This window comes from Centrocercus urophasianus, unplaced genomic scaffold, assembly GCF_019232065.1.
Source record: "Centrocercus urophasianus isolate 14NV4802_14NV808 unplaced genomic scaffold, USGS_Curo_1.0 seq_10, whole genome shotgun sequence".
NCBI lineage: Eukaryota > Metazoa > Chordata > Aves > Galliformes > Phasianidae > Centrocercus > Centrocercus urophasianus.
In genome coordinates this window covers 101,637,373-101,665,241 of record NW_024884142.1, presented here as the reverse complement: position 1 = coordinate 101,665,241, position 27,869 = coordinate 101,637,373, and the positions used below count along the sequence as shown (strand labels likewise).

The 27,869-nt window shown below is 40.3% G+C and overlaps 1 protein-coding gene across 6 annotated transcripts in view; it reads right to left on the bottom strand.

Moving 5' to 3' along the window:
- VRK2 (VRK serine/threonine kinase 2) overlaps window positions 1–26,526 on the bottom strand; it is a 44,509-nt gene extending 17,983 nt beyond the window's left edge. For 3 of the 6 annotated variants that reach the window (XM_042827149.1, XM_042827178.1, XM_042827168.1), the window contains exons 1-8: window positions 26,456–26,526; window positions 26,094–26,235; window positions 16,438–16,493; window positions 15,830–15,899; window positions 14,934–15,021; window positions 14,702–14,810; window positions 13,257–13,349; window positions 4,364–4,496 (exon numbers count right to left, since the gene is read on the bottom strand). In XM_042827149.1, the coding sequence (XP_042683083.1) occupies window positions 4,364–4,496; window positions 13,257–13,349; window positions 14,702–14,810; window positions 14,934–15,021; window positions 15,830–15,899; window positions 16,438–16,493; window positions 26,094–26,229 (685 nt within the window). In that variant the 5' untranslated portion in view covers window positions 26,230–26,235; window positions 26,456–26,526. Of the gene's footprint in view, window positions 1–4,363; window positions 4,497–13,256; window positions 13,350–14,701; window positions 14,811–14,933; window positions 15,022–15,829; window positions 15,900–16,181; window positions 16,392–16,437; window positions 16,494–23,809; window positions 23,830–26,093; window positions 26,236–26,455 lie in introns of those variants that run through there. The other 3 variants (XM_042827159.1, XM_042827198.1, XM_042827189.1) reach the window with 3 other exon arrangements.
- Between the last annotated feature and the right edge of the window lie 1,343 nt (window positions 26,527–27,869).

Sequence of the window (27,869 nt, the reverse complement as noted above, 5' to 3'; positions counted from 1 at the left end):
ATGCAGGCTCAGAAGGAATTTTTTTCCAGGCGCAGGTGTTTATATTCCTGCACATCCCTCCTCACAAAATGAACCCTGCAGATATTCAAGTCAACCCTTGCATGTAACAGAAAAGGGAAAATGGACAAGCACCAAGCTATGTTTTTAATATCAAACAGCAACAGCTCTGTCAGATCCACGGGGAAAACAAGAACAAGAACTGCAGAGCTGTCTCTACAATCAGCCCAACGCTGCGTGCCCTGTACAAACACTGCATGTGAACATCAGGATGGACTGTGAGGAGCCAGGCTGCAGTAACCCAGTGGGAAGGGTAAAAAGAGGTGGCTAAAACGTGGCACCAAGGGGAGCCCAGCACAGGACTAACAAAGCAGCCCTTACTGAGGCAAACTCCATCAGATGCTCTGCTTAGCCTTACTGCTGTCTTTCAGGTGCAGGGATCAGTCCTGCAGGGGTGCTGGTAGTCACTGCTCAATGAGATGGCAAAACCACCATGCTACATTTGTTAAAAGGGAGAGTTACCTCGAAATCCATGGCAAAAAACACAAGCTGGAGGAAATTCAGCAGAGATGGTTCAGAGTCTTGTGCTCATCAACGACAGCAAATTAAAACTGGTCTTATGCACTCAATGCACAGGACTGGAGTGTTTAAAAAAAACTCAATATGTTAAGCGCAGTATATCTCCAGAGAAATTAGGTATTGACTGCATGCCTCAGTGAGTAGAAAATCTACAAAAATCCATAAGAGGCATTGATCTAAATATTACATTTTAACACTATATAACAGTTTTTAAAATGTACATTGGGTACAGATATAATTCTCTTTAATTATCAATCAACAATGTAATACAGTTTATATAGAATGGTCATTAAAAATGAATACAATGCACACTCGAGTGCTATGCTAAAATTAACAGTGCAGTTGTGCAATATGGAATTTGCATCACAGTAAAAAGGAGGTTCATTTAACAAACCCAGTACAACAGTGCCACGTCCAGCACTGCTTATTGGCCATACACCATTTGCAAAGAGATCCAGACACCAACTTCAGAGAGCTGGTCTTGTGGGTAGGATTCTGTGGCAAAAAGCCACAGCAGTGGCCCTGGATTGACTGAGGATGAACTCCAGGAAAAACACAGCTGCAGCTGTGGTGAATACCTGCAAACATCCAACAAGTTCAGAAACCTCAGAGGGCACAGGAGAGCCAGTCTGCAGGGCCACAATCACAGAACTGCAGGGACTGGAGGGGACCTCTAGACATCATCAAGTCCAACCCTCTGCCAAAGCAGGCTCCCTAGACCAGGTTGCACAGGTTGGCATCCACACAGTGGACAGTGAACATCTGAACTGTGTAATTCTCCCAAAAATTAAAACCAGCATGAATAGCCAAGAAACAAGCAGGGCAGCTCCTCCCTGCCATTCCCAGCTCACAAGAATTCCCCTCGTGTTCCAGCACGAAGCCACTAACAGCTCATGCTGGCACACGCTAAGTCAGCTTGCTTGAAGGTGCAATTCACATCTGCTCCTAGAATGGCACATCCAACTCCACCCTTACCAGAGGCTACCGGACAAACATGGACCAATAGTGCTGCTCAAAAGTGAAACTTTCTGGAGCTTGATGGACTGCATAACTTCCACCAGTGATGAGCTCCACAACAAGCCTGGGGAATAAATAGGCAAGCAAGCTGGGTTAATCTCTCAATTCAGCTAGGGAAACACCAGTTTTGATTTAAATTAGTAGGAAGTGGATGCATTTGATTGACTTTATGCAAGAAGGTTATCAGCTTCAAGCATTACTTCTGAAAGCAACAAATTCATAATTTTGTTTTAAGTTTCAGCATGCAACTCGAATCACTGCATATATTCAGGTAGCTACTTTATGAATAAAACCAGAGCAAGTCAAAATGTTCTCATTTGCATACCTCAATACAGCAACTGGTACTTATTTAGAGGGTTTAAGGTTTGAAAATACTTTTATCAGAAAATGCCCTCTGGAAAAGATCTCATTTATATAAAATAACATTTTTAAAAATGAACTACATTCTGAGAGCATTCAGGTAAAACATTCCATGCTGAAAATTTGGGTAAGACCAGAACTAAGGCTGTGTATGCAGCTGTAATTTGGCAACAGTACTTTAAACAGTTTTCGGAAGAGCACCCCCTCTCACTTGGTGCTTAAGACTGCGCTTGAGAGACTCAATCATATGTCAGGAATAAAGGAGATTGCTGAGAAAAGCCCTTTGCAAAGCTGTTGGAGGCCTTTAGCTTCTCAAAAGATCTCTGCAAATCTGAAGCTCACAACAAGATACGAGATGAGCGAAACCAGTCATTGTATTCTGCCATCTGGATCGGTGGAATCTTTGGCAGAAGTCGCTGCAGACGCCTGTTTTCCCTGGGATGCTGAGAGACCTGCTGCATTCAAGTAACTGGTGACTCGACCTTAATGGATTCAGGCTGTTACAAAGTCAGAGCTGAGACATTCGGAATGAACAGTTTGGATTCTTTGCAGCACACCAGATATCATGTTCTGCAGGCTTTTCTAGCAGAAGCAACTGAAAAAACTGCAGACTTTCTGTTCACAGCTATTATGAAGTATAAATTTTTTAAGTGTAAGATAGGGGAAGCAGCCCTTCAATCCACCTTTCTGAATATTCTGTTCTCTAGAGTCTGCCAGCTTTCACCAGTTCCAGCGTGGCTTCAGCTACTTGAGAAAGCAATCTAACCCACAAGCTTGCTAAACACAAGAACTTGCAGTTGAATGCGGACACGCTTTGCCACACATTTCCATTAAAATTCCCTTTTCCTTTCAAATAAAGGCAATTACCGATCTTCTAATCAAGCAATCAACGACAGGCACTGCTCTACCAGACCAGGTAGCCGCTACAACTACTCAACTGAGCCCCACATACTCACAGTGCCCACATAAAATACAAGTACACAGACATACCTCCCAGGATCAGGAACAAGTCAGAGTCAAACCTCCAGAAAATGCACTGGGCAAGTTAGAAGAGGCTGAAACAGCTGGTCCTCTTCCTCACCAAATACTTTTTAGAAGGTGAAATTGTGCCATCCCTTTAGCGGCAAATGCTTGACAGTCTTATTTCATTTTTCCTAATGACCAGAGTTAAACGATTGCAGGCTTTAACAGTGCCGGCAAATTATCAAGACCCTCTACATTACATGGTCAATGGCCCTTTTAATAGAAAAAGCAATAATACACTGTTGTTTGTGCCAACTAAAACTCGTTAGAAAGTATTAGTTTAAGGTAACAGTCCAGCAGCTATTAACGAGCAGGAATTTCAGCAGTTACCACTTGTGACGTTATGACTGGAGCAAAACTGACAACAGAAAACCATTCCTATTGTCTTAGAAGACCTTGGGAGTGCAAAGGGGGAGTAAAGGAAGAAAAGTTTAACAAACACGCTGTTTTGTAGCAAGAGTCAAAGTTTTTCAATAATCACCATTTTTTCACTAGCATAACATTAGAATTGACTTTTTGTCTTGCTGACATAGCAACTAAGAAAGTTGTGTTGCATTGACCATATTGATTGTGAACAACGCAGCCATCAGAGGGACTCTGCACCATATATTTTCAATATTGACCTCCCATTCCCTTTTCCATGGCTCTATGGGTCTGCTATTGGATTTGGACTGCGGTGTAATAAACAGCTAAGGTTTAATTAATGGTAAATGAATACAAGACATAGGTTATGACTTTAACTAATTAGGGAATTGTTGAATTAAGTCTGCCTTGGAATGCAAGGCAGTACAATCAATATCCAATAAAAGGACTATGTATGTAATTTACCTGCAAATGTGTTTCCAATACCATCAAAGTGAGTTTAAATAAGTAAGATATATGAAAGGCTACTGGAAAAAGATTTCAAAAAGTTAACACTTTATGGCTTCAGAAAAGGTTTTTCTCCTTGCAGAAGGAGAAATATCTTGAAATACCCTCTTACAACACAGATGGTGACACTCAGCCACAGCTCTCCCTAAAGGACAGCGCAAACTTGAAACATTTTTCCTTGACAACGCAACATTAACAAACACTGCCTCTGTCTCTACAGAGCACAGCAATACAAACCAGCACTCCCAACACGAACTAATTAAGCTTAATGGCGGGCTTTTCTTAGGGCGCCTCAGTCCCCCTTCCTGTACCACACGTGCAGCAGCCTTTCAGTTTAAACTGTGCTGCCCCCTCCCCACCAGCTCTGAAGAAGTGCTTGCAGGTGCAAGAGGTCACCACACAAGGGTCTGATCAACCCCAAGCAATCCCCACGACCACTGGGATTGTATACATCGGCTCTCACAGCCTGATTACTCATTCTGTAATCACTTCCCTGAAATACAAAAAAGAAACCTACCTACTCCCTTGTGGGCATCTATGCTGGTAAACTCTATTGTCCCATTATGGCCCTTCCTAGGATTTTCCTGATACTGTTTGTGGTTCCCATTGGGACAATATCTGTAGGAAAGTCCATAATCTGCAAGATAAACCTGGAAGACATGAACAGACAAATGAATAATGCTTTTGTCCTTTGAAAGTATAACCTTTATAATTAAGTCTTAAGAAACTGATAGATTAAGGACAGCCTTAGATCTAAATTTTATTAAACCAAATGGTGCCTCAGGATAAAATATGTACAACTGGGGGCTATAACAGCTGCCCATCCCATTTAAATCCTTCTACTGCTACAGTCTTTATCTTATACCGGAGTCAAGCAGAATTTCAGTCTTTTTATCTTGTTCCTAAGCTCTCTCCTCTCCAGGTGGGCATCCAGACCCCAGAAACTGCAATATGTCTTTTACGCATCCTCACGTTGCTCGTGGGACCCTTTTCTCCCCTTACTTACAACACTCCCCTGTTCAAACTCTCCATCAGCTGAGACTGCACAGCTTCATCACGTGCCAAGTGGCAGCAGCTCCCCCAGCACACTGAACTCCAGTGTCAGCAGGGGCCACAGCTGATGGAGTGCAGGGCACCTCACCACAGGCTCATCTTCTTGGATGCCACTGCCAGCAACTTAATGATCTCAATGGTTATTTGAACAGAACGTGTACAATAAAACAAAGCAAAACAAAACAGTATCCCCCACATCCCAGAAAGCCAACTTCGTAAATCATTCCTGAGTTCAAACTAATGTTTAAAAAGACACAAATTTCACTCTAAGTTACTCTGAAGTAAATCCATGGAGTGAAATCAATGCTCCTGTGCTGCCTGTCAAGACAGCCCCCAACACATCGCCTGGTACCATTTCTCTCTAAGCACAGTGCATGGAGTACTGCATCCATGTCACTTCTGCCACTTACACAGAGGACAAGTTCACTCCATGAATTTCACTTTAACACTTTCTACCCTCCAACAATGGAGGATTTAATACATGCATGTGGTCAATTACCACAACACAGCGAAAAAGCAGCTTGACCTTAATCACAACACATCCACCCCATAATATCTCAAAGATTATTTTCTCACTTTGTCATCTGCACATGCTCACCTGGCACTTTCCTCTCTCACACTGACCTGTTGTCACATTAGAGAACTGCTTTTATTTGTTTTTTTTTAAAACAAGTATCTAAGGACAGTACTTTCACAAAAAATAAAGTAGAACAAAGCTACAGGTTGCCATTATACTGCCAGTGGAACTAAACTGTGGTGCTGAAGCTGAATCATCTAGCAGCATTTTTGCTAAATTATATTACAAAGAAAACCTTTTTCTTACTGTAACCTTAGTTTTGTTTCCTCTTCAGCTAAAAAAAAAAAAACAGTCTAAAATAAACTCTTCCAGAACTCACTTTTAATTTAATTACATCACTTCTGGTAGAGGAAAAACAAACAAACAAAAAACCCTCAAGAAAACTTTGCGCATCATTTTGCAGCGCATGCTGTTGAATTACTGATTCCTGTTTGTGCTCCAGGCGGCTTCAAATCCTGGGATGGCTGGTCTCTTGGTTTTAGTGTTTCTGCTGCAGGATCTGTGCTTATTTGGAGCGTGTAAGCTGGGATGCAGCACTGGCTTCCTGCAGGGTGATGGCTTTCAAGATTACCGATGATGTTTTTCACCTGACAGACTACACAAACTGTGATACAAGATTAAAGACTGTAGGCACGTTCAGAAAATCTGGGACGAGGCATAAACTTTGCTGGGTTCACTGATTTGATTTTCTCCTACGTTCATTCTCCTGATGCTCTGGTACTTAATTGAGCTCACAGTCCATATGAGAGAACTAATTCAAAGTTCTGTAATACCAAGTTTTGAGAGTCTTCTGCATCCTTGGTGGGCTGGGAAGGAAAGCAGGCTAGAAGGTATATGCTTCCCCAGATAAGTGGAAGGTTTTGGATTTGGCTTGATTACAGACTGCCTATACAGCTGAACCAAGTACAGTAAGAAGAAATCCAAAGGGGACCTGAACCTTTAAAAAAAAAAAAATCAGACTATATCTTAAATTCAAATGAGATTTTAGCCATTAGAAGAAAACAATCAAGGACAAGCATCTCCAACAGCTCTTTGCTTCTACTTGAGTTGGGACTGATCAACAACATGCTAGACCTTTTGAAGATGGCAGCCCAGCCTTGGACTTTCAGATATCTTAACAGCAGGACATCCGTAAGGGCAGCCACCAGTTCTTACCAGTCAAACTTGAACTCTGTAAAGAAGTTGCTGCCTCTCATCCACAATAACTACATATTCTCTGATCTAGTATTAAGTATTGCTTGCAACATTTTAAGTTGCTTAAAATACCATCAGTATTACTATCAGTAAAACAATTTTAAAGTTACAGCAGAAAAAAAACAAACCAACAACTAAGGAGTAGCTTTAGGTTACCCTAACTTGACTGAAGGAGGCAACACACAGAAACCCAGAAGAAATGAAACCCAGAAGCAACGACTTCTTAAGGCCACTCAGATGCAATGGTTGTGAGCACACCACTTAGCTCCAAAGTTGGCCACATCTGTCACTGCTCAGCCCATTTCTTCTGGCAGAGCCATTTACCACTTCTACAGCTCTCACACCACATCTTTTCCATAATCACAGAGCTGATGGCAGCTTCTCAACAGAAAGCCTTTCGGCCACCTGCAAACTGAGTCCCCTTAGCACCAGCAAGGCACTGTTACAACCTTGTCACAACTATTATTAGAATGTCTACATTATTTTAAATTACCATTAATTTCATTTCATCAATTCTCATTACAGCCCCTTCATCATTAAAAAGATATATAGTTCTTTATAGCTGCTTTTCACTTTTTGATAATGTACCACTGCACACCCTTCTAACTTTGCTCAGAACATGGTGGGTAAGGATAGCTAAGTAATTCGTAGGGGTTTATTTGCTTTGTTTTATTATTTTAAAAAGAGTACAGGAAGGGGGAAAGGAAGATGAGTGTTACAGAATATTGAGAAATATTAAGTCAGTGTTAGCATGTTTTCCAAAAATCAAACATATTTAATCTGCAAACTACAGGGACAGCAAGCAAAAAAAGAATAAGAAAACGTGCAGAATAAGATATGTAAGGCACTGCAAGCAAGAAATATCAAGGATGATGAAGGTGCAAGTGCTGTAAGCCTACAACAGCTGGTTTAGCTGCATTATGCTATATATTCCTCCTTCCCCCACACTTATTTTAACCCCGCTGATTCTTCTCGGGGTTCTTGTTTGTTTGTTTTTAAAATTGTAATTAAAATGTAAAGTGCTAAATAGCTACTAAGCATAAAATTCTTACAACTTGTACATGTTATATCATATAGCTGCACTGGCTGGGGAAGCTGTAAGTGTGACACCTTGGATTCCTCGGGTATATTCTCTCTCCTGAAGCACATAGAACAGGAACTTCATCACTGAACAGATCACAACATAGAGATTTTCCCTTTCCAATTCATTTTCAGTGGTTCCACTAAGTTTATGTGAGGCACTATAAATAATTAAGCAAACATCTACTAATATGAGGCAGGTTGCCAATGGAAATAGAGCTGTCAGCTTCCTTTGGACAGTATACTAGAAAAGACAGGCTAAAATAGATCTTGGGACCAGAGCCCATCTTGGGATAAGTTTTAAGTACAGTGATTAGTACAGAAACAGCATCTTTTACAAAACAAAAGCCAATAAAGGCAAAAAGAGGAATAAATAAAGAAGAGAGGGAAAGAAATCATCTGCAGGAGGGATTTCAGGACACTTCCAACATGTTTCAGCATCAAATTTCTACATTCAGCATCTAAAAGGCTCATCCACATGAAGAGGACAGTTTGCAGTGAGAGACAGGCTCATTGCTCATATATACAGAATGGAATGAGGCGCCAGAAAAAAAATGAAGGACAAGATGGGATGCTAGAGAAATGTACACTTAAGAAATTAGGAGTAACCGTATTGGCAAAGTAGTAACACTATTGTTAAAACATAAATGAAATGCTGCATCGCAAAGTTTTAATGCTTTATTAAATGCCTGAATTTTGCCAAACTGTCGCAGGTAAAGATGAAAGAACATATTGGCTGGAACTGCATTTATTACAAGCTTTATACACAAGGAAGAAAAAGGCAAGCATCAAGTAGACTAAGAGGACTGAGTCTATTAGAGGGAAATAACACCAAAGTAGAAAACCCAAAGAAAAGAACAGTTATATCACAAGTTTTGTAGAAGCTAAAGCATAAACAACTGTACGATAAAACGCTACTTGACTGTATACATTCCTTCTGAACACTGAGAATAAGTGTCAACAGTTCCCCTACCTTTCTAAATATGTTTGAAATATATCTCACACTCAGAGAGCATCAAGCTCATCACAATGCTGACATTGTGCTTAAACCAATCCTTGCTTTTACTTCACTTCTCAAACACTACTGAAGAAACCAGCCCCCTTTGCAGACTCATTCGGCTACAGAAAGAATCAATGACATTCAATGAGATTTGCAGGCCAAATCTTAAGCCATTTCTGGGGTCCTAGTCTAGCTTCTTTGCTCTCCTTTTCTTCTGTAATAGTGTGCTTTTGTTCTTTCTTGCTTTGTTTGCTTTTGTTTGGTTTTTATAGCCAAGAGGAGGAACAGGAACAAATCCTAGTGCTGGAATCAACTGAAGTCCAAGACATTGGCCATAACTACAAAAGTAAATTGAACCAATGTGAGCATGCATCTTAGCCAGCATCCATGTGTTAAAGACATTTTCTGTATGACATCTCTGTGTGCCGTATCCTTCCTAAAACACACGAAGGAGAACAGAGAAGAATTTCATTTTTCTCCATTCACCTGCTCTTAAGCAAATCTGTCAAGCAGGTCTGCAGTGCAGAAGTCAGTGATTCATCACACAGTGAAAAACAGCTTAAAGCTGGAATCATTTTCATGCATGTTTTCCCATATGACCAATGCACGCGCTTTACATCTTTGTACTTTTCTACTGAAAGCTGGTCTTAAAGTTAATATTCTCAAATGCTTCTTCATTCTCCTTTTTCATTTTCAATTCAGACCATTGATGATTCATGTCCAAATTTTATTCTTTAACTATGATGCCTACGAAAAACTTAAAACCTAAGTCAAAATAGATGCAAATCCAATTTTAAAGCCTGCAGCTTAAAAATCCAAACACGTGGCTTCTGGTACAGCCTTGAGAGTCTGCAACAGTGCAGCATGTCTGCCCATACACTGCATGGAAAAAAAAATGCTACAAGAAACCTTTTGAAGAGAGAGTCCACCAAACCTCATTTCACTCATACAAACTCCACTGTTGAGCTTTTCTCTGGCACCCATTTCTCTCTTTTAACAGCATTACTGTTTAAATGAGTTCAGTGGATTCAAATTCCTCTTCTAGGGTCTACATCAGTAACACTTACTGTTTTATCATACAGTTACTACCCTTCAAGACAATTGTGACACTCCCCACAATACTGAGACAGTGCTTCACTTGTCTAATTTACAGGTCTGATCACTTCAAGTTTGCTTTCAGGCCTCTCTGATTCATGGGCTGTGTACTTCCCTCAGTACATCACTGCTGTTCTGTCAGTCATCGTGCTGGGTCCATGTTCAGAAACATATTGACTAGAGAATTGATCTTTTGACCTGTAACTCACTGAATGGCCTCGCTCCCTTTTACTGAATAGATCTGCAGCTAGCTGCTCTTTGAGGTCAGTTGATTTCTGATCTTCTAACCATACCTAAACATCATTTGGAGGTCATAGAGTGACAGGACCTTTACTTTATTTGTTTCTCTGTCTTGCCACGGAAGGTAAAGGATAGCAGTATAGATTTCACGTTATTTCAAGAAGGGACTGATATTTATTGGCAGCAGTGTAAGCCTACTAGGTTAATTTATAGACGAGACAGCATACGAGCAGAAAGTTCAACACAGAGAAATGATCTTTTCTGGAACTGCAGGACATCAGTGGCAACTTTGGACACAACAGTACACATCAACAACCACAAAATAACAAACAATGCAAAGCTCAGTATAAATATACATATGCTTTTTTTGCGTAGAGATCTGCCTCTTCACCAAAACAATATAAAAAAAATCTGAAAAGTATTTCTATATAAAGATTTATGGATCCCAGTTAAAAACTAGAGCTTCTATAATTAAAATTACACTTCAATTTTCTTTTCTATTAAAATCCTAAATCCTAGGGAGTAATAACTCTCTAACATAGAATACATAGCAAAAACTCACCACATAAACTGTGAAGTCAGTCAGCTTTGTCATGCTACTCCCTGGAGCCAGAGCTCTCCCAGCTTATCTGCTCCTGAGTTTGATTCTGCCATTGGCTAGATGCTCCTGTTCCCTAAATGTGAAACTATCTTGACCACTCTAACTCTCAATTCCATTGCTTTAATAAACACAACAAGGCAATCTAGCCACCCACCACTTTAACAGAGGAAGCAGATAGAGCAAAACACACTCCACAGACATTCTGTGGTAATAAAAGTGTTTGAGGAACTGAAGTGTGTAAGGTTGATGCAAGATCGCCAAATTAAAATACAGCATCTCTGACAACCATCTGGAGGACACGGGACAGATTATTCCACACTGCTGTCACACTGAGTCAGTGGTGGGGCCTCACAGAGCTTGCAAAATACTGCTGCAATAAAACCATAAGATATTCATCAGCCCAGCAGCGTGTTGTAAAGATTGTCCAAACATCATGAACCTCACAATAGGAACAGGACATCTGAACACTGGAAGAAGCAACTTTCATACTGAAATTACATCTGAATTATAGGTATGTGAACATGGCCAAGAGGTAACAAATGCAATATCATGTGTGCAAGTATACATGCATCATTCTGAATGCTCAAGTCTGCGTGAAGATACTGTCCAGTACTGAGCCTGCCTACATGTAGAGTGCCAAGAAAAACTAATGAAGTACAGAAGGCAGACAGCACAGCAAAATAACCAGTCTCAGGGGAAGGTGCACTGAATTTCATGACATCTTCTAATGCTAAAACTTCAGCTGTAACGTTGCTAAGATTATTCCAACAAGCCACAGAGCATACACGTTTTAAGATACAGGCAAGCACATCTGGGAAATCTGGTTTTGTTTGACCAAAATCTGCCTTAATTGAGACAAGTGCCCTGTGTAAGTTAAATATAGTAAATGTTACCTTAAAATACATCTCTAATGATCACCACATGTACACACACATCCACGTTACAATTTCAGGCTCTGTTAATGTGATTCCAAGTCCAGCATGGAGCAGTTATCATGGTTTCAGTGAAACCTGTAGGCCCATGGCACTTGCAGAACTGTGGGGACCTTTGACTAGGGAGTTTAAGTTTAACCTCACTCTTATTTAGCAGTATCTGAACAGCTCTGAGTTTTCTGAAGCAAATAGAAACACAATTCACATCTTACCAAGGCAAACAAGTATTAGAAATCCTTTCCTCCTAACTTTGTGATTTATTTGTTTTGCAGAATCATTCCAGTGGAAAACACATTTTACCAAAACAAAATCTGAAACGATATCTTTGCAGCAGCTTACACTGTACACTTTGAGCTAGGAGCTACTTCAGCTGAAATATCTATTTTCTGTATTTAGTAAACTATCTTTTCACTCAAAATTATTTTCAATCCGTCAGTGAACGCACTACTCACAAAAACTAAATACTAGTAACATAATCTTCATGCAGACAACCTGAAAAATAAAGCTTTATTGTGGGGTGATCTTCTAAGTCAACAGCACCAGATCACAGTCAGCCACACGCCTTAAAATTTTACGATTACTGTCAACGGACACTTCCAAAATGATTTCAATGTGAAAAACAGCAGCATTTTGTTGTCATAAAAATACACAACAGTCAGGACAAAAAAAAGTCATTTGAGTTATGTTAATGGAATTGGGTAGCAGATCGTTCTGTTTCTAAATAGCCTTCTTCCCAGATTCAGCAGGCTGGTAAATGTCATAAACTGAGATTATGCACTGGCTGCTACCAGTGCCTAAAAACGTGGCTGCTTCATAAGTCTTCATACTTCTTATACTATGTATTCTAGAAAGCTGAAAAGATAATTTTGAATCTATCATTTAACTTGAAATTTGTAAGAAAGCAGATACAATTTAATGGCTCAACCTTTAATGGCAATGAGCTGTTTCACAATATCTGTTTCTTCATCACTGCGTTAGGGAAAGAAAAAAAAAAAGAACAACTATTGCTTACAGTTAACTATACTTCAGTGAAGTTAGAGATTGTTTTCCCCATGTTCAGTACAAAAAGAATACTCTAATTGTATTAAGAAAAAAAGACATGGTAAGATCATAAAGAATGTGACAGGATCAAAAGTTTTGTTTCACAATGTTTTATCAAAACACTTCAATGTCAAGGCTAACTTGAGGGTATTACAGACTTATTTAGAGACTTTAACCCTACCCACCTGCCATATCCACTACAAGTGGAACAAGATTCAGAGGCATAGAATGGCCATTCACAAGAATACTAGAAAGCTAGAACATCCCACGAGTTGGGCCATATCCTTAAATCCTACTACTACACTTAAACCAGCATAACCTAGAACCACAGTCAGCTCCTCTAACTTACTCAGTTGATCAATTTACCTGCCCCTTACCACTATCCCAGCCAGCAGAGCACCAAGAATCTGAGCAAAACTCACTGCTCTCTTTCTCAAACCTAAAGCTCTAGAGTCACTGCTGGATTTGTCATGAGAGGATGTGAATATTCATGCCCCAACTTCTCCTAATACGTGGGCTGTTAACAAAGAATATACTTAGCAAGCTACTGAACACTTAAACTTCAGTATAACAGTGTAGATAAGTAAACATTCTTACCTCACGTGAATTGGTGTAGCCCAACAGCAGATTTGCTGCTTTAATGTCAGCGTGAACATACTCATTTTCATGTATATATTCCAAAGTATCCAGCTATGAAGGGATTTAAAACAAAAAAGAAAGCATCATCTCCACTCCACCCTCAACTCTACCAGCAAATATGTCACACATAAACAGTGAAGCCAAGGGCTACACAGACTGAGGTGACCATTTTTAGTTAGAGGACTGCTCACTGTGTCCACAGGGTCCAAAGGTCCTACCTTGCCATGAGTATCCCTGTGTAACTGCCATGAGAATACCAGGTCACAAAGCAAAAAGAAAAAGCACTTAATAAACTCTGGAAGAACATCAGGAGAGCACACAGTCAGACCTGAAAGTTTGTAATATGTTTGATTATGACAATTATTACATGGCTTGCATCTCAAATCACCATCCCCTCCTCACTGTCATCTTTCTTCAGCTCTTTACTGAGATGCAACAGCTCTAACTGATACTTAAAAAACATGTGCACATGCACTTGGCAAATCATAAGAGGGCAATCTTGGCTGTTAAGGAGTGTAAAAATAGCCAAAGAGTGTTCAAAGTTTGTCAATGATACGACTATAAGAGCCCTTCACCTCATGTAATTTTTATTTTAGGTTAGAAGTAAACTTTGCAGGCGTCCAGTCTAAAGCCCTGCTTCAAGCAGTGGCAATGTAAGTTAGGCCAGGTTGTACCGTCAAGTTTTAGAAGTCTCCCATGATGGGTGTTGTCCAACCTCTGGGATACATGCTCTAGAGCAATGCTATTCTTTCTGCAAAAACTTTTCCTTAAGATTCAATTAGAATTCCTCTTCTTTCAAGTTACAACCATTGCCTCTGCTCCACTTGCTGTGCACTTCCATGCAGTAATAGCAGTCATTAACAAGTTAAAGCACAAAAGAGCACATAAACAACGTTCTGTTAGAACATACCAGTTTTGAACTGGTCTTTGGAACTGGTGTTTGCACACCAGCCTTATCCTGCCTGTACTACCAGTGGAGTCGTGCAGTTCAGCAAACACAAATTTTTGCATTCAGGCATGCAATTGTGAACATTGACAAATACGGATGTCTAATACAAAACCCTTCAAACTCTGAAAGAAAAAAAAAAAATCAATACATGTTAAAGCACGAGAATGGGCTTACACAGCTCAGTCTAGACACACTTTTTGAAGCATATGGTCTGTTTTCACCTATTAGAAAAGGTTTGGTTTGAGATTCCCAACATTCAATCCCCAGATCTTACACTCCATGCTAACTGTATTTTTAAAAGAATGAAAAAATTAAGGAAATGCACACCACTTACATACATTTAATTTCTAAACTCAACAGCTACCTACATTAACTTCATCATTTCAGGAAGATGATTTTATTAGTTGGATTCAGCAATTTGAGGCACAGTAATTTCCCTTCCCTGTATACATACCATTCGTGCCCCAAGTTGCAGAACAGTCTCCTTCTTAAATCTGCTTCCACAGTCTTGAAAGATTCTTTGAAGGTCTTCCCCCAGTCTCTCCATGACCATGAATCTATAGCTGTGCAGAAATCCACAAAAGGGAGAATACCTTAGAGACAAGACGGCGCATCTGTGACAGCTCCACTTTGTTGAAAAGTGATCTTCAGTCAATTTCAGGCTCAATTTCAATTCATCTTATTACCTTTTTCCCTTGTGCTCAGCCAAGCCTGATCCCCAAAACACTGGGATTCCTAAGCATCTTATTTTTTTGAGATTCATCCATTTTCTTACTGAAATAGAAATAAAGAAAATATAAAATTGGGTTAAAGGTAACTAGAGAATATTCAGAGTTTCATTTCTTTTTTGGCTATGGAGCCAAAACTGAGAATAAACAATGAAACAAGTATGACTTATTTTGCAGTTACTGTAGCAAACAAGAGATCACAGCTTTATCCTGAAATTCTCTGCATTCTCCAAGACAGGAAGTATTTGTTTTTGTAGCAACATGGTAATTTGTTCCCTTCAAAGGCAGACAAACAATGACCAGTAGCAGTCGAAGTCTTTTGGAAGCACTACTTCACTTCATGCAGTGCTTTAACAAGTGCTTATGCCTATCAGTGGTTTCACTCATCGGAAGTCTTTAGGACAGTTCCCACAAATACATCCCATGCCAAAGTGTCTGTGGAATCAAGTGCCTTGATTTCTACTAAAGCCTGTGATGATTACACAAGTTCCTAACTTTGTACATGGGAATAGTAACTAGCAGAATTACAGCTGCAAATGGGTCAGTGAAGTACTGCTGTTCTAAGGCTGACAGCTCCCTGGGGCCATACACTGTTGTGCACTTTCTAACATATTTGTCATACTTCTGTTTTCTCTTCAAATCAGAAAGAACAAAGATAACACTGAAATAAAGAAACTTACAGCAAAATAAAATTATCACTGCAGCAGGCAAAATCAGTTCAGTGTATGTGAAGTGAATTGACTGTCATGCTCCAAAGCATCAGTTCTTATCAGACAAATGAAAACAAAATTATTCTTCAACTGAATCAGAATTCAATGCTTGTCGTTTTCTTAATTTGTTGAACTATTACTTACTTTGCTCTTGTTTTGCAGCCCGTTGGTAAAATTTCAGTTCAGAAAATAAGGGGCCATTTTCAAGATACTCCTATTTAGAAATAAACAGTATAATAAAACACCATAATAATAAACAGTATAATAAAATACCTCAGAAAGACACCAGATTGTAATCAAAGGTCCTAGAGAAATTCAGAGATTTAAAATCACTTTTTCCACCTCCCACATAGCATGCTATCTGACATGCAGGCTTAATAAGTAGTTATTTGGCAATGCACTTTCACACAACACAGATTCTTTCAGGAATTAAGATATTATTTTAAGAAATCCTATCGATCGGACACGTTTTAATTCATAGCTTGATTTTCCTTACCTAACTATTCAGGGCAGCAATCAAGAAAGAATCAAGCCAAGGAAATACCATGTGTTGTGGGAACACCAAGTACATCCTTTAGCAGGGAAAGTACATCAAGATGTTAAAAAAAAAAACCAAACAAACAACGACATATAAAACTAAAAAACATCACCACAAGCATGCAACATGCACTGAATGCTGACAATAAGGATAGATAATTAAGAGAAAGCTCTGCATACAAGTTAACAACTTAGAAATGAGATCTAAATATTACCACTTTAATTACATGCGTTGCATCATCTTCTACTGGAACATGAATATGAGGGGAAGCTGCAAAATGAGAAAGAAAGGATCAAGCTGCGTGAAATAAAGCGGCAAAGAGCAAGCTAAGATTAACTAAGGTGATCAGAAAAACACATGACAAAGGTATCCAACATTCTATCTGAATTCCTACTTTTAAAGGTCAAAGATTTGCAAATTTAAAAATAAACAACAAATCAACAAAGTAGTGTAAAAGTTTAATCAACAAGCATAGAAGCAATTTTAACCCACGTTTTCAGAGCTGCCTCCTTCAGTGCTAACTAAGGAGTAAGCAGGACGTCCCCACTGCACGTTTTCACCACAATGAGGTATTCCATTATAACAGACTACCAGTCAATTGGATAACCTCTGTATTTGGTTCCTGTCAATCCACTGTCGTGACAAAGACACCACTCAGAAGTTATGACCTACATTATGCCTCTAGACAAGATTGTCGGCTTTCCTCTAACCCAAATTACTCCGGCCTCAGAACCTCGATTTCTATTCTGACATTATTTAGACACTGGCCTAAGTTAGCGATAGCACAGCCATCACCTGTCTAAAAGTGGAGATGAGGGATTGTGCCTCAGTACAATCAGAAATTTCAAAACAATAATTGACCACATGTGCCAATTACAGCCCAGGAGACAGAACCTTTCTGCACAGACAATGTGATTCTATTTAATTCTGACCCTGAGAGAACTATCAGCTCTCTCTGATAGTACTGAAGCTACAGAGAGCTATACTGGGATTAAAATTTAATGAGACTAAATCATCTTTTAGAATCATCATTGGAAAAAAAAAAAAAAAAAAAAAAAAAAAGTAGAAAGAATACAGTTCCTAGGAAATAAGTGTTCCTTTCAAACTTCTTGCAATGATCAAATACCAACAACAGTCCAGGTGAGAAACACTTCAACTGTCAGCACACACCAAAAATAGACCACTTTTATCCACACAATAAAAATAATAAAAATAAGTAAACTTGATCAAACCAGCCAAGCTTATATTTTTTTAGGGTCAGAAAATACAGATTTCTTCAGATGTCATCACCTTCCTTCAACTTTACTCAGGCTCTGGGTTCAACGTGGCAGCATTGCACCCCAACCCCCACAGCTGTCCTTCACGCTGTTGTCAGCTTGACCACCTCGCCGTGAATGTTTCTGTTAACGGCACATGAAGATAAAATGAACGTATTCCAAAACAGTAGCCCTGGAATGCATGAACTATCCATGGACTCGGGTGGGTACCAGTCCTGTTCAGTACACAATTCAAAACTATTCTTAGCAACAGCAAGGAAATTTCGGTAAACTCTGTTCTTACCATTTTCTTGTACTAAACTGGGAATTAAGGCACAGGTGCTGAGGCTTTTATCTTTCTTTGTCACACGTGGGCTAGGTGCTAACGGCTGAAGATACTAGCTTAAAAGAACACATCCCATGTGTTCTCATTGTATTCAGTAATGTCACACTACTCAAGCAGAATTAGATGCACTCTCTTACTGACACAGATCAGAAAACAACCTGTGTATAAAAAAAATTATTTCAATACCAAATTACTTAACTGAGGCTTGATAGGTACAGAGGAGTAACAAATGTATTTCAAAGACTGATCTAACTTCCCTGTAGACATCTTGACATTTTATAAAGAGAGGCCTCATTCATGTAATCTGGAACAGACAGTAACAGCTGTCAGGGTAACGAAGAAGAGCAATTAACAGGAGATAGCCCAGCAAAAGGGCCTAACCCTCATGGTTCTCACATTGTAACTGTGCGGATGCTTTTTGGAGTAATGCTGAATGCATATCCTGAAGAAAAATAAAACCAAACCTAACTGCAATCTGTCACAATGTGAAAAAGAAGAGACTTTTAGACAAAGCTCAAGAAGACAGAGAAACAGATGCTCTAGAAAATGACTTTCAAATATACAAAAGGAAAAACTGAATGATCATCCTTACCTCACGTACATGAAATAAGGCAGAACATACAGAACGGATAATATCCTACACCTCTTATGCACATAAAGCTCAGATAATCACATACTTACAGATAGCTAGAAGTTGCCTAAGTACCTTTTATTGTATATTTTAATTAACTATTCAAATATCAGGCAGCAGCATTTACCCATGGCGCAGAAATAAAACAGACTATTTTTTGTCCATAAATATACATAAATGGTTTTTAAAAAATGGTCTCATTACTATGTATAGTTACTTAACAGACTGGAAAGGCTCCCAAGGTTTAACAAACAGTCTGATTACATACCTCATAGACCACCACCACAGACTCTCCTGCGAGTTTAGCTCATAGTTAATTACTGTATACTCGTAATTAGCCATGTGCTAGCCTCGTTCTGTGTGGTAGCACATGGCTATTTATAATATTACAATCAGTTAAATGCTAGACTGCAGGACAGTAAGCAGAGACCCTGCAGGAGGGCAGTGCTGATATGCAGGAGGTCTCTGATGGTGTATAAGTACACACAGAGTACCAGAAGCACTATATGGTGAGATTATGTTTGCAAAGGGTATCTTAAAATAGCACAACAAATGTGAGAGTTCCCACTTTACACTGTGCTGCTCATATGAAATACAGATGCAGTTTCCTTACGTCGGGGGGGAAGAGTGTTCATGTATGCACACAATTAAAACCACTGTGCACTAAACCACTGTTAACTGGGAACACTGGTACAAGATGAATCCGTGCAGGGGCTGCTGCTGTTTCCACCTCAAGCCAAGAAGAGTCCCACAAAACATTTGCAAAGGGCACAGCTCGATTTTTCTTTCCTCTCCTTCATTTTACAATCACAGCTCTCATGCCACTGCAAAGTACAGAAATACTGAAACAAAGCAGTGTGGTGGGATACACAGTGTTGGTCATTACTTGTGACTATAGTGCCTACAGAACACCGCAAATAACTTACCTCATGTTGTCCAGAATTTCCTAATTTCATCTAGGCACAGCAGTTTTAGTCTTATCATCCACCTGAATCACAGATTTCATCCAATTTGTTGCTGAGTGCCACAACCTCAACCAACGTAGCTTTATAAATGTTAATACGGCATGATAACAGAAAGAGCTGTTAGAACAGAAACTGTGCTTTCCTACAACCACAAGCACAATTGCATGCAGTCAGACAAAGAAAGGTGTCAATTCTACTTGCCAGTTCAAATGTGCTTGTTACAGATTTAGCAGTTAATTTGTGGCAGTCACATGTGGAATACGGTGAAATATTTTCAATAGCTCTCACAGAACCAGTTTTATTGACAAAGTTTACACGGTGGAAAAGAAAACAGCACTGATTTGGTAGTTAGCAAAATATCCCTGCTCCTGTCCACAGCTGGTGTCTTTGCCACTGCTGCATATTTTGAGGATATATTTGTTTTGGCAACGTGAAAAAAGTATATCAGAAGTTCTTGGGTTGGTAGCATTATGCTTTTGCTTTGTTTCAGTGGGTACCTAATCAGAAATACCACAACCCGATGTTACAAGCTACCAATAAAAAAACCTGAAAAAACTCTGACCCTGCTGAGGTCAGCCAACAGCTGTTAAATCCAATGGCTGACAAATGCATCGCTCAGAGCATCTAACAACTGAGAATAATCCAAGTTGCTGCTTTACAGTTACTAAAACCAGAATGTAAACAAATAAACAAGAAATAGCATCTGCTGTTTAGTACACAATTACACATATATCCTACATATGGAGAATATTAATGCAAATATTTAAAGGCAAGCAAAAAACATGGCTTCTTAGCCTCCCTCCCCAGCACTTCCTTCCATTCAGTGTTTCCCCAGGAACTGAAACATTCGGTGCTTTAAGTGTCTGATGATGCACCATCACTTCCTCTTTTCCAAGCAATGTTTATGAATATTTTTTCCTACATTCCTCTTCTAGGTAGACTTACAAATGTAGCTTTATTACATGAATTACACATACACGTCCATCTGCCTGGCCTGTGAAATCATCTTCCACAGGACACAAGTAAACTGCTTTCTGAAAGAAAATTGTGCTTAACTGTCAGAGCGTTTTGCTGACACCTGTGAATGCCTCCAAGTGAAGGACACTCAGTGCTGGCAGGAAATTTCACTGTATTGCTTACACACCTCTCTGTGAAACCTTTGTGATTCACCAAAGCTAAAGTTTTGCATTCCACAGCAACAGAAGCTCCCGTTTGCCTTTCAAAGTTAATTACTCTGAGCTGGAAGAGGCATGATACATCCTTTAACCCTAGGCAGAAAAGCTACACATGGTCTGCTCTTACAGCACTCTCAAACAGGAGCTCAGGCCTCTAATATTCTAAACGTGGTGCACAAACTGTTTTCTGGCAAGATTCTGCTCTAGCCCATCTGCCATTTTGATGTAGAGCCCACTAAGAAGGTATGATGCCAGTTTCAGTAGGTTACAGGTGCCAACAACAGCTGTAGAGAGTGCCCTCCATAAGGCAACAAGTGCCACATGTTTCAACCACAGTTTTTCCTTTTTACATATAATCCTATTCCGAAATACCTCCTTCACTGGGAAAAGAAATATTAATAAACCTGCCTTCTTCTCTTTTAGTTTTACTTAGCATGTCAGGGTCTTGGTCTCTGATCAGAACTCCTGCAAAGTGGACAAATAAAGAGCAAAACAACAGCTCCCAAATCGCCATGCATATGGACAAACAAGGAAACAAAAGTGTCAGAACATTAAAGCAATAGTAGTGAGCTCTTGCAGCACCAGCAAGAACTTGGAGAAGCAAGAAAATTTCCTCTAACAGATGGAGCAATCTGAGCTTGTAACAAGTACCAGCTCTAGGTAACTGCTAAGTAACAGAAAGAAGCCAACTGTATGTTCTAACTTGCCTACAGGGCGAAAAGCTATCAATGTACATACAGCAAGTAGATTGCATAAAGATAATATTACTGACTAGACAACAATACTTTCCTGAGGTGGCATTTATCTGGCAATGACTTTTTAACACTAAGGTTCACACCTGCAGGTACAACGAGTGCTTTGCTGAAAAGCACTTTCACACCTGAAGTTTGAGAAAGATCCATCCCTAGTCAGTCGCCTGCTAGTGCTTTTAATTACAGCTTTTTTTGCTATTAATATTCTTCTTTCCATTGAATTGAAAAAAGATAATCCTGAACATACAGTTAGATATTATTGCTACTGCATTGTTAATTTATTTGCTGCAGTACAGTAAATAATTTTGGAGAAGTTAATTTAAGCAATTATGTACCTCATCTCTCTAGAACCAATCACTGAAGTCTGCTTCCTAACTCAAGCCAAGGAATGAACACTAAGAACGCGATAGAATATGGATAATGGCAATCAATGCTTCTGGTCCCTGGCACATTATACCCCCTAGCAAGGGTGTACAAATTAGCCATGGAAATTTCTTTTTCTGAAATAGAAGAAACCTTTATTTCAGCCCATTCAGTCTATTTCTCAGAACACCAGGTCTCAAAGTGTCAACAGCAGAGCAAACCATGGTCCAAACTCAAAGTCAGAAGAGGCCACATTGACTACAGCTCTCTCTGACATTGGTACTAAATTACATTCATCCGTTCAACCACTGTTTAGTACACAGGCAGGTTTTTTTGGTTGGTTGGTTAGGTTTTTTTTTTTGCCTCCTCTTGGAAAATGGAGAGAAAAAAGAAGAAAAAAATGGAGAAGAAAAAATAGCTAGGCAAGTGACAGATCTCCAAGGAGGACAAGAGCATCACTGACTGCTGCATTATCACTTTCCTGAGCTTCTTATATCCTAACAACACCTGCAAATATAGCAGTCAAACAGCAATATACAAACACCTGCTACAAAGCCAGTCATGAAAAATGGTTTCAAAACTTTTTTACCTATCATTTATAAAGTTCTATTGCAATATACAGCTATAATACAGTTAGATCACATTTACCACATAGCAAGTAAAATACACAATCTAACAAAATATAAGTACATGTATTAAGAACTACCTGCTTTTGTCAGAAAGAAGTCTGAAAGCAGGTAATGCTGTGTACACCAGGTTTTACTGCAACAATGGAGTCTTAGCAAAACACTGTGTGACCTTTCTGAATTCAAATTTTCCATCCAAATTGTGCATTAATAGAGTCCTTGCAGCAGGACTACAGAATGATTTATATAAAGACCGCTGTTAATTACTGACTGCAATCAGTAAGATAAATGAGAGGATGCAAGGCTCTCAGTAGCACCCTCCTCAACTCTAGCTTCATTTTTGTATGTTCTGCCATGGTGCTCCACAGGGCTACAACCTATTTGTGAGACCAACAATATGTCATGTCCTCCCCTGGTTACTCTCCATTCTGTTCCTGCCTTATCAAAGGGGTAATGGTTCTGTCTGAGGTATCGGATGGCAAATCAGCACCAGGAACAAAAACCAGCATGTCAGAGCATAGGTAGGTCCAGTGTATGATCCATACTGCTTTTGCTGGGACAAAAGCAATGTTTGAAAGAATATCTCTAGACAGTTCCTAGTGCTTCTGGCAGCAGAGGAAAGGCAGCTCCTTGGGAGCATTAGGAGGAATCAGTATTTGCCAGCCTCCTCCTATTTATCCTGGTTAAAATAAAAATGCAAAAGAAATCCAAGGGAAGGAACAAGTCAACAGAGAAACAGACAAGATGGCGCACAGACAGGAAAGAGCAACTAGAAAAAACAGTGAAAATGTTCACAATGCAGAACAAAACTTGTAGCTACTGGTAACTGTCACCGACATAATTAGAAGCCCTGCTCCTAAAGAGACTCCCAGCATTGTAGGGCTCCAGGTTAGTGAATGGCTTTCAGCAGCTTTGATTCAGTGAACCTTCCAAGGAATGCATCTCCAGTAAACACGTTTTGCAGAGATCGTGTAAAATATCTCAAGTACATTGGTGTAGATTAATGGAGTATGGAGTACCCTTAATGGCAAATTAAGCTATAACAACGCACATCAAAATCTTTACACCACTACAGTAAAAATACTTGTTAGAAGATACAGCCAGAAAAGTTAACCTTTACTTTTATAAAAGGGCCGTGCTGCTCATATCTGGCAGGGAATCGAATCCGTCTCCACTTTCCTGTCTTACCCACCTCTCCACAGTTCTTTCTGCATTAGCTTCTCACTGAAATTTTAGTGGCCACTCTCACATTTTGCTGCATACATATTAGAAACTAGGCTGAAAAGCACAGAGAAAGAAGTTGGCTCAGCACCAAGAATCTGTGTATCATCATCACTCTCCTTGCCATTCAGACTCTCTTCCGTAGGGATATGGTACACGTTACTAAATATGAACATGCATCTAAGATAAGGATGTGGACAAACAAGAAAGTTTCACTCAGTGTCAATACGAGGATACATTTTGCCCATTACCTCTTTTAATTGTAAGATAAGGTATAAGGGGAACAAAGCCTTCAGTTCAGTCCTACATGTAACATTCACTGTCATCCTAAAAGAAAAAATTAAACAAACACAAACACCATTACAAGTGACAGCTGTAATTCTTCAGCTATGGTGTCACTTATGACAAGACATCTAATTGCAATACCAAGGGTTCCAGGCTGTATTCTCATCCTCAGCAAATCCACTGACTGCTTCCTGTTCCAGTCCAGTGGGACTCAAACTGCAACACCACAAGACATGAAATCATCTCAGCAGTCTGAACAATCAGGCAAATAACTGATAAAATCTATAAGATACCAACTGAATTCCATGTGCTATACCACACACAAGGTCCCCTGCAATTTGACTGTAAATGGCAGCTACATTTTGACTCAGGAACGTTTTCTGTCTGGCCTGAATTACACCCACAGCTACAGCCTTACTTTCTGCACTGCATCTGCAGACCCTCCTCTGTGAGAGCCTTCTAAAAGCTTCTGTCTGCCATTCCTTTGGATCCTGACCCCCACTTGACATCCCTGTACCCTCTCCCACGATTCATCCTTGAATGGCAACATCCAGAAGTAACGTAATTTTACTTCTTAGCTCCCACCAAGCTCTGTTTTCTTATGGTAACATTTTTCATATTTTCTCTAGGTACAGCAACTCTCAAATGTGAACAACCAGCAGTATAAAGAAGGTCATAAAAAGCTATCATACACATCAGAAGAAAAAGAATGTAAATATTCTTAGCATGCTGGCCTTTGACTCCTCTAACTGCAGATAGCTGAAACTCTTATCGTCCCCACTGGTTCAGTTTGCAGAGCCATTAGGTACATGTGAACTGCATCAATTCCAGAAGAAATGAAACTATAGAAGCCCATCAGATATACTCAAACTCTTAACACGAACATAAGGATTCACAACAGTTTCTTCCTCAAATCACAAACTTAGGAAATTCTGCGCAGCAGAGCACACCAAAACTAGTCCAAAAAAAGAAAAAAAAACAAAAAACAAAAAAACCCTTAAATATAGGGCAGATGTAGGCCACGGCCAGCAGCTATTGCCAGTTACTCATATAATTGTTACAACAAACCACCGCTGAACAAACACAGCCTTAATTTTCTAATTTTATCAAAGTTTTTCCAGTGACTGTGTTTACTTTGTTGGAAAGCGGAAGCAGTGGCTTTTTTCCTTTTTTCTTAATTTTTTTTTTATTTACACTGAAATCTCAGTGCCTATACATGGCTTCAGTCCCATCCTCTCTCCAATAAACAAATAAATATAAAAATAAATAAATTTCCACACAAACCTGAAGTCCAGATGTGCAAGAAAAACTGTCCACTCCCCTTCAATTTACAGCCACACATTACTAGCTGGAAGTATAACTACAGGCAAACAACACCTGACCACATATGGAATCATCACATCATGGAACAAAAGATGGGCCTTTAGTTGACATTCTGCTGAGATTAGCCATAACAGACAAGAGGAGAAAAAAAAAAAGAACAAGAGGAGGAAAAAAAGAAAAGAAGGAAAGGAAGAGCAGTTTGGAGCAAGTGTTCCCAAACAGTTGGAAACAGACAAGCACAATGAGTTAACCAGTCACAACAAAAATCATAGTAAGTCTGCTACTGAAAGAATAGTGACATGCAAGTTCCTCATTTATGACTGCAAACACAACAAGAGGAAACACACTAGTCCTTATAAAGAAAATCCACCTCTTTATGCAGTAGGTGCCTGATCCTACAGTCTGACACTGATGGACAACTCCTTTTGGGTCTGCAGGGCACTGCTAGACTCAGTGTGGTTTCACAGAGGTGAAGAAGAGCCTCTGTGCAGAACATCTTTTGCTTTACTAAAGAAAGAAACAAAAAAAAAAGCATCTTTTGCTTTACTTCAGAAGATGAGTGACCGGAACTGCACACATGCAGTAGAAAGAAGAAGAAAAAAACAAAACTTATAATGCAGCCTTTGAAAACGGGATTTGTTCTTTCCTACAGATCAGCAATAGCTGCCTGCATATGCGCAGTGACTCAGAATGCTTTACAAAGTGCCTCACAACGACTCATTCCTTGCCACACTCACACCAAGTGAAAGTTTCTTCTGAAGAAAGTACAGAAACATAATAAGTACAGAATAAATACAGAAACAAATGAAGACTGGCAATTACACCTCCTGCGGTTTATGCCTCTGATTCATGTGAGAACATCAAGACGAAACTCACACGTCGCCCTTATCATTACTGTGGGTTTTACCTCAATACACCGCATTTTACCTAAGTAGATCAGGCCAAACCCGCCCTGGCCGATCTGATTGCCCAGCCTCCACGTTTTTCCCTCGGTGTCCTTCAGGATCATGTCTCTCGGCAGAGGAACAGGCAGCTTGCCCCTGCCGCGCTCCTTGGGCGGCATCGCACCCTGAGGGGATGAAAGGAAAGAAAAAAAAAGTTGACTTTCCTCCGAAAAAAGCGAGATCCTTTGCCGGCCGGGCCCGAGGAAGGCGCCCAGCACTCCGCGGCCGTCGGGGAGGCTCCGAGCCCCGCCGGCCGCACACCCACCCTCAGCGGGCCGCCAACGTCCTCGCCGCCGACACCCCCCAGCCCCCTGAGCGCCCGCGGCCTCCCCCCCCTCCGCTCACCAACTTCCCGACAAGGAACTTCCCGCAGGCCTCTCTCAGGCGGCACACCGCTTTCCTGGGGGAAACCCCGGGGCGGGGACGGGGCGGGACAACCACGGCCGGGCCGCGCGCTCTGCCCGCCCGCTGCTTCTCTTCCCGCCGTTCCCGCCCTATGGCCGCCGTTCCCGCCCTGGGCTCTGCGCTCAGCGCGCGTCGTGCCGCTCCCACAGAGCCACAGAACCGCAGAATGGCGGGGGTTGGAAGGGAGCTCAAGGATCACGAAGCTCCAACCCCCTGCGACATGCAGGGCCACCAACCTCCACATTTCATACCTGCTCAGGGCGCCATCCAACCTGGCCTTGAACACCTCCAGGGATGGGGACGGGGCATCCACAGCCTCTCTGGGCAGCTGTTCCAGCACCTCACCGCTCTCATAGCAAACTTCCCCCTGACATCCAATCTCAGTCTTTGCATTTTATCACTAATCTATACGCCCAGGCATACCTTAGATCTCATCTTCAGACTGTTTTAGAAAAAAAAAGGGCACTAATCACTTCACTGCTGCTGTTCAGCTGCTCTTCTCCCTGGATGGACCTTCACAATCTCCATGCAATTGCTAAAGCGTTTTACCAACAGATCAAGGCCCTGCTGGGGCGGGGGGATGATTCCAAGAGAATAAGCAAAATCCAGATCGTCTTCTGTGTCTACACTTCGCAAGTAACAGATCATGACTGCAAAGCATGCATCAGCATCAATCAGCATCAGTAGAGGAGAAGATAAAAGTAAGGACTTTTAAAATAAACATAGTAAGGACCTTACAGCAAAAAGGGCTTTTTTCATTGCTGGTAGCGTGTACCACATTAATGTTTTTGAAGACTTAGATTATATATGTAACAACCAAGTGACTCATGCAGCAGAAATGCAGCATAGGTGGTAGACTTAGACCCCACACAGCTGTAAAAAAGTTGTCTTGCACTAAAAAGAAGTTCTAGGTTGACAACCATCTAGGTTTTCATCCAGAGGCAAGACTATCTGAAATCTTTCCCGTCTTTACTGATTGTTTTACAAGCTGTAAAATTCAACATGGTATGAATAAAGTATATTCTCTACAAGTCAGAGGAGAGAGATCCCAGAAACAAGAAGCATTTGTTTTTGCATCAACTCTGCCCTTGTGGGGTCCATCTGCAGTACTACATCCCCCAGCACAAGAAGGATGTGGAGCTGTCAGAGCAGGTCCAGAGGAGGGCCATAAAGCGATCAAAGGTTTACAGCACCTCTCCTATGAAGAAAGGTTGAAGGAGTTGGGCTTATTCAGCCTAGATAAGGCTAAAAAAACAAAACAGAACAAAAACACACAAGACTTAAACATTTCAGCTTTCATCATCGTTTGGAGAGTTAAAAACCTTCAGAAATAAATGCATGGAAATACAATAGA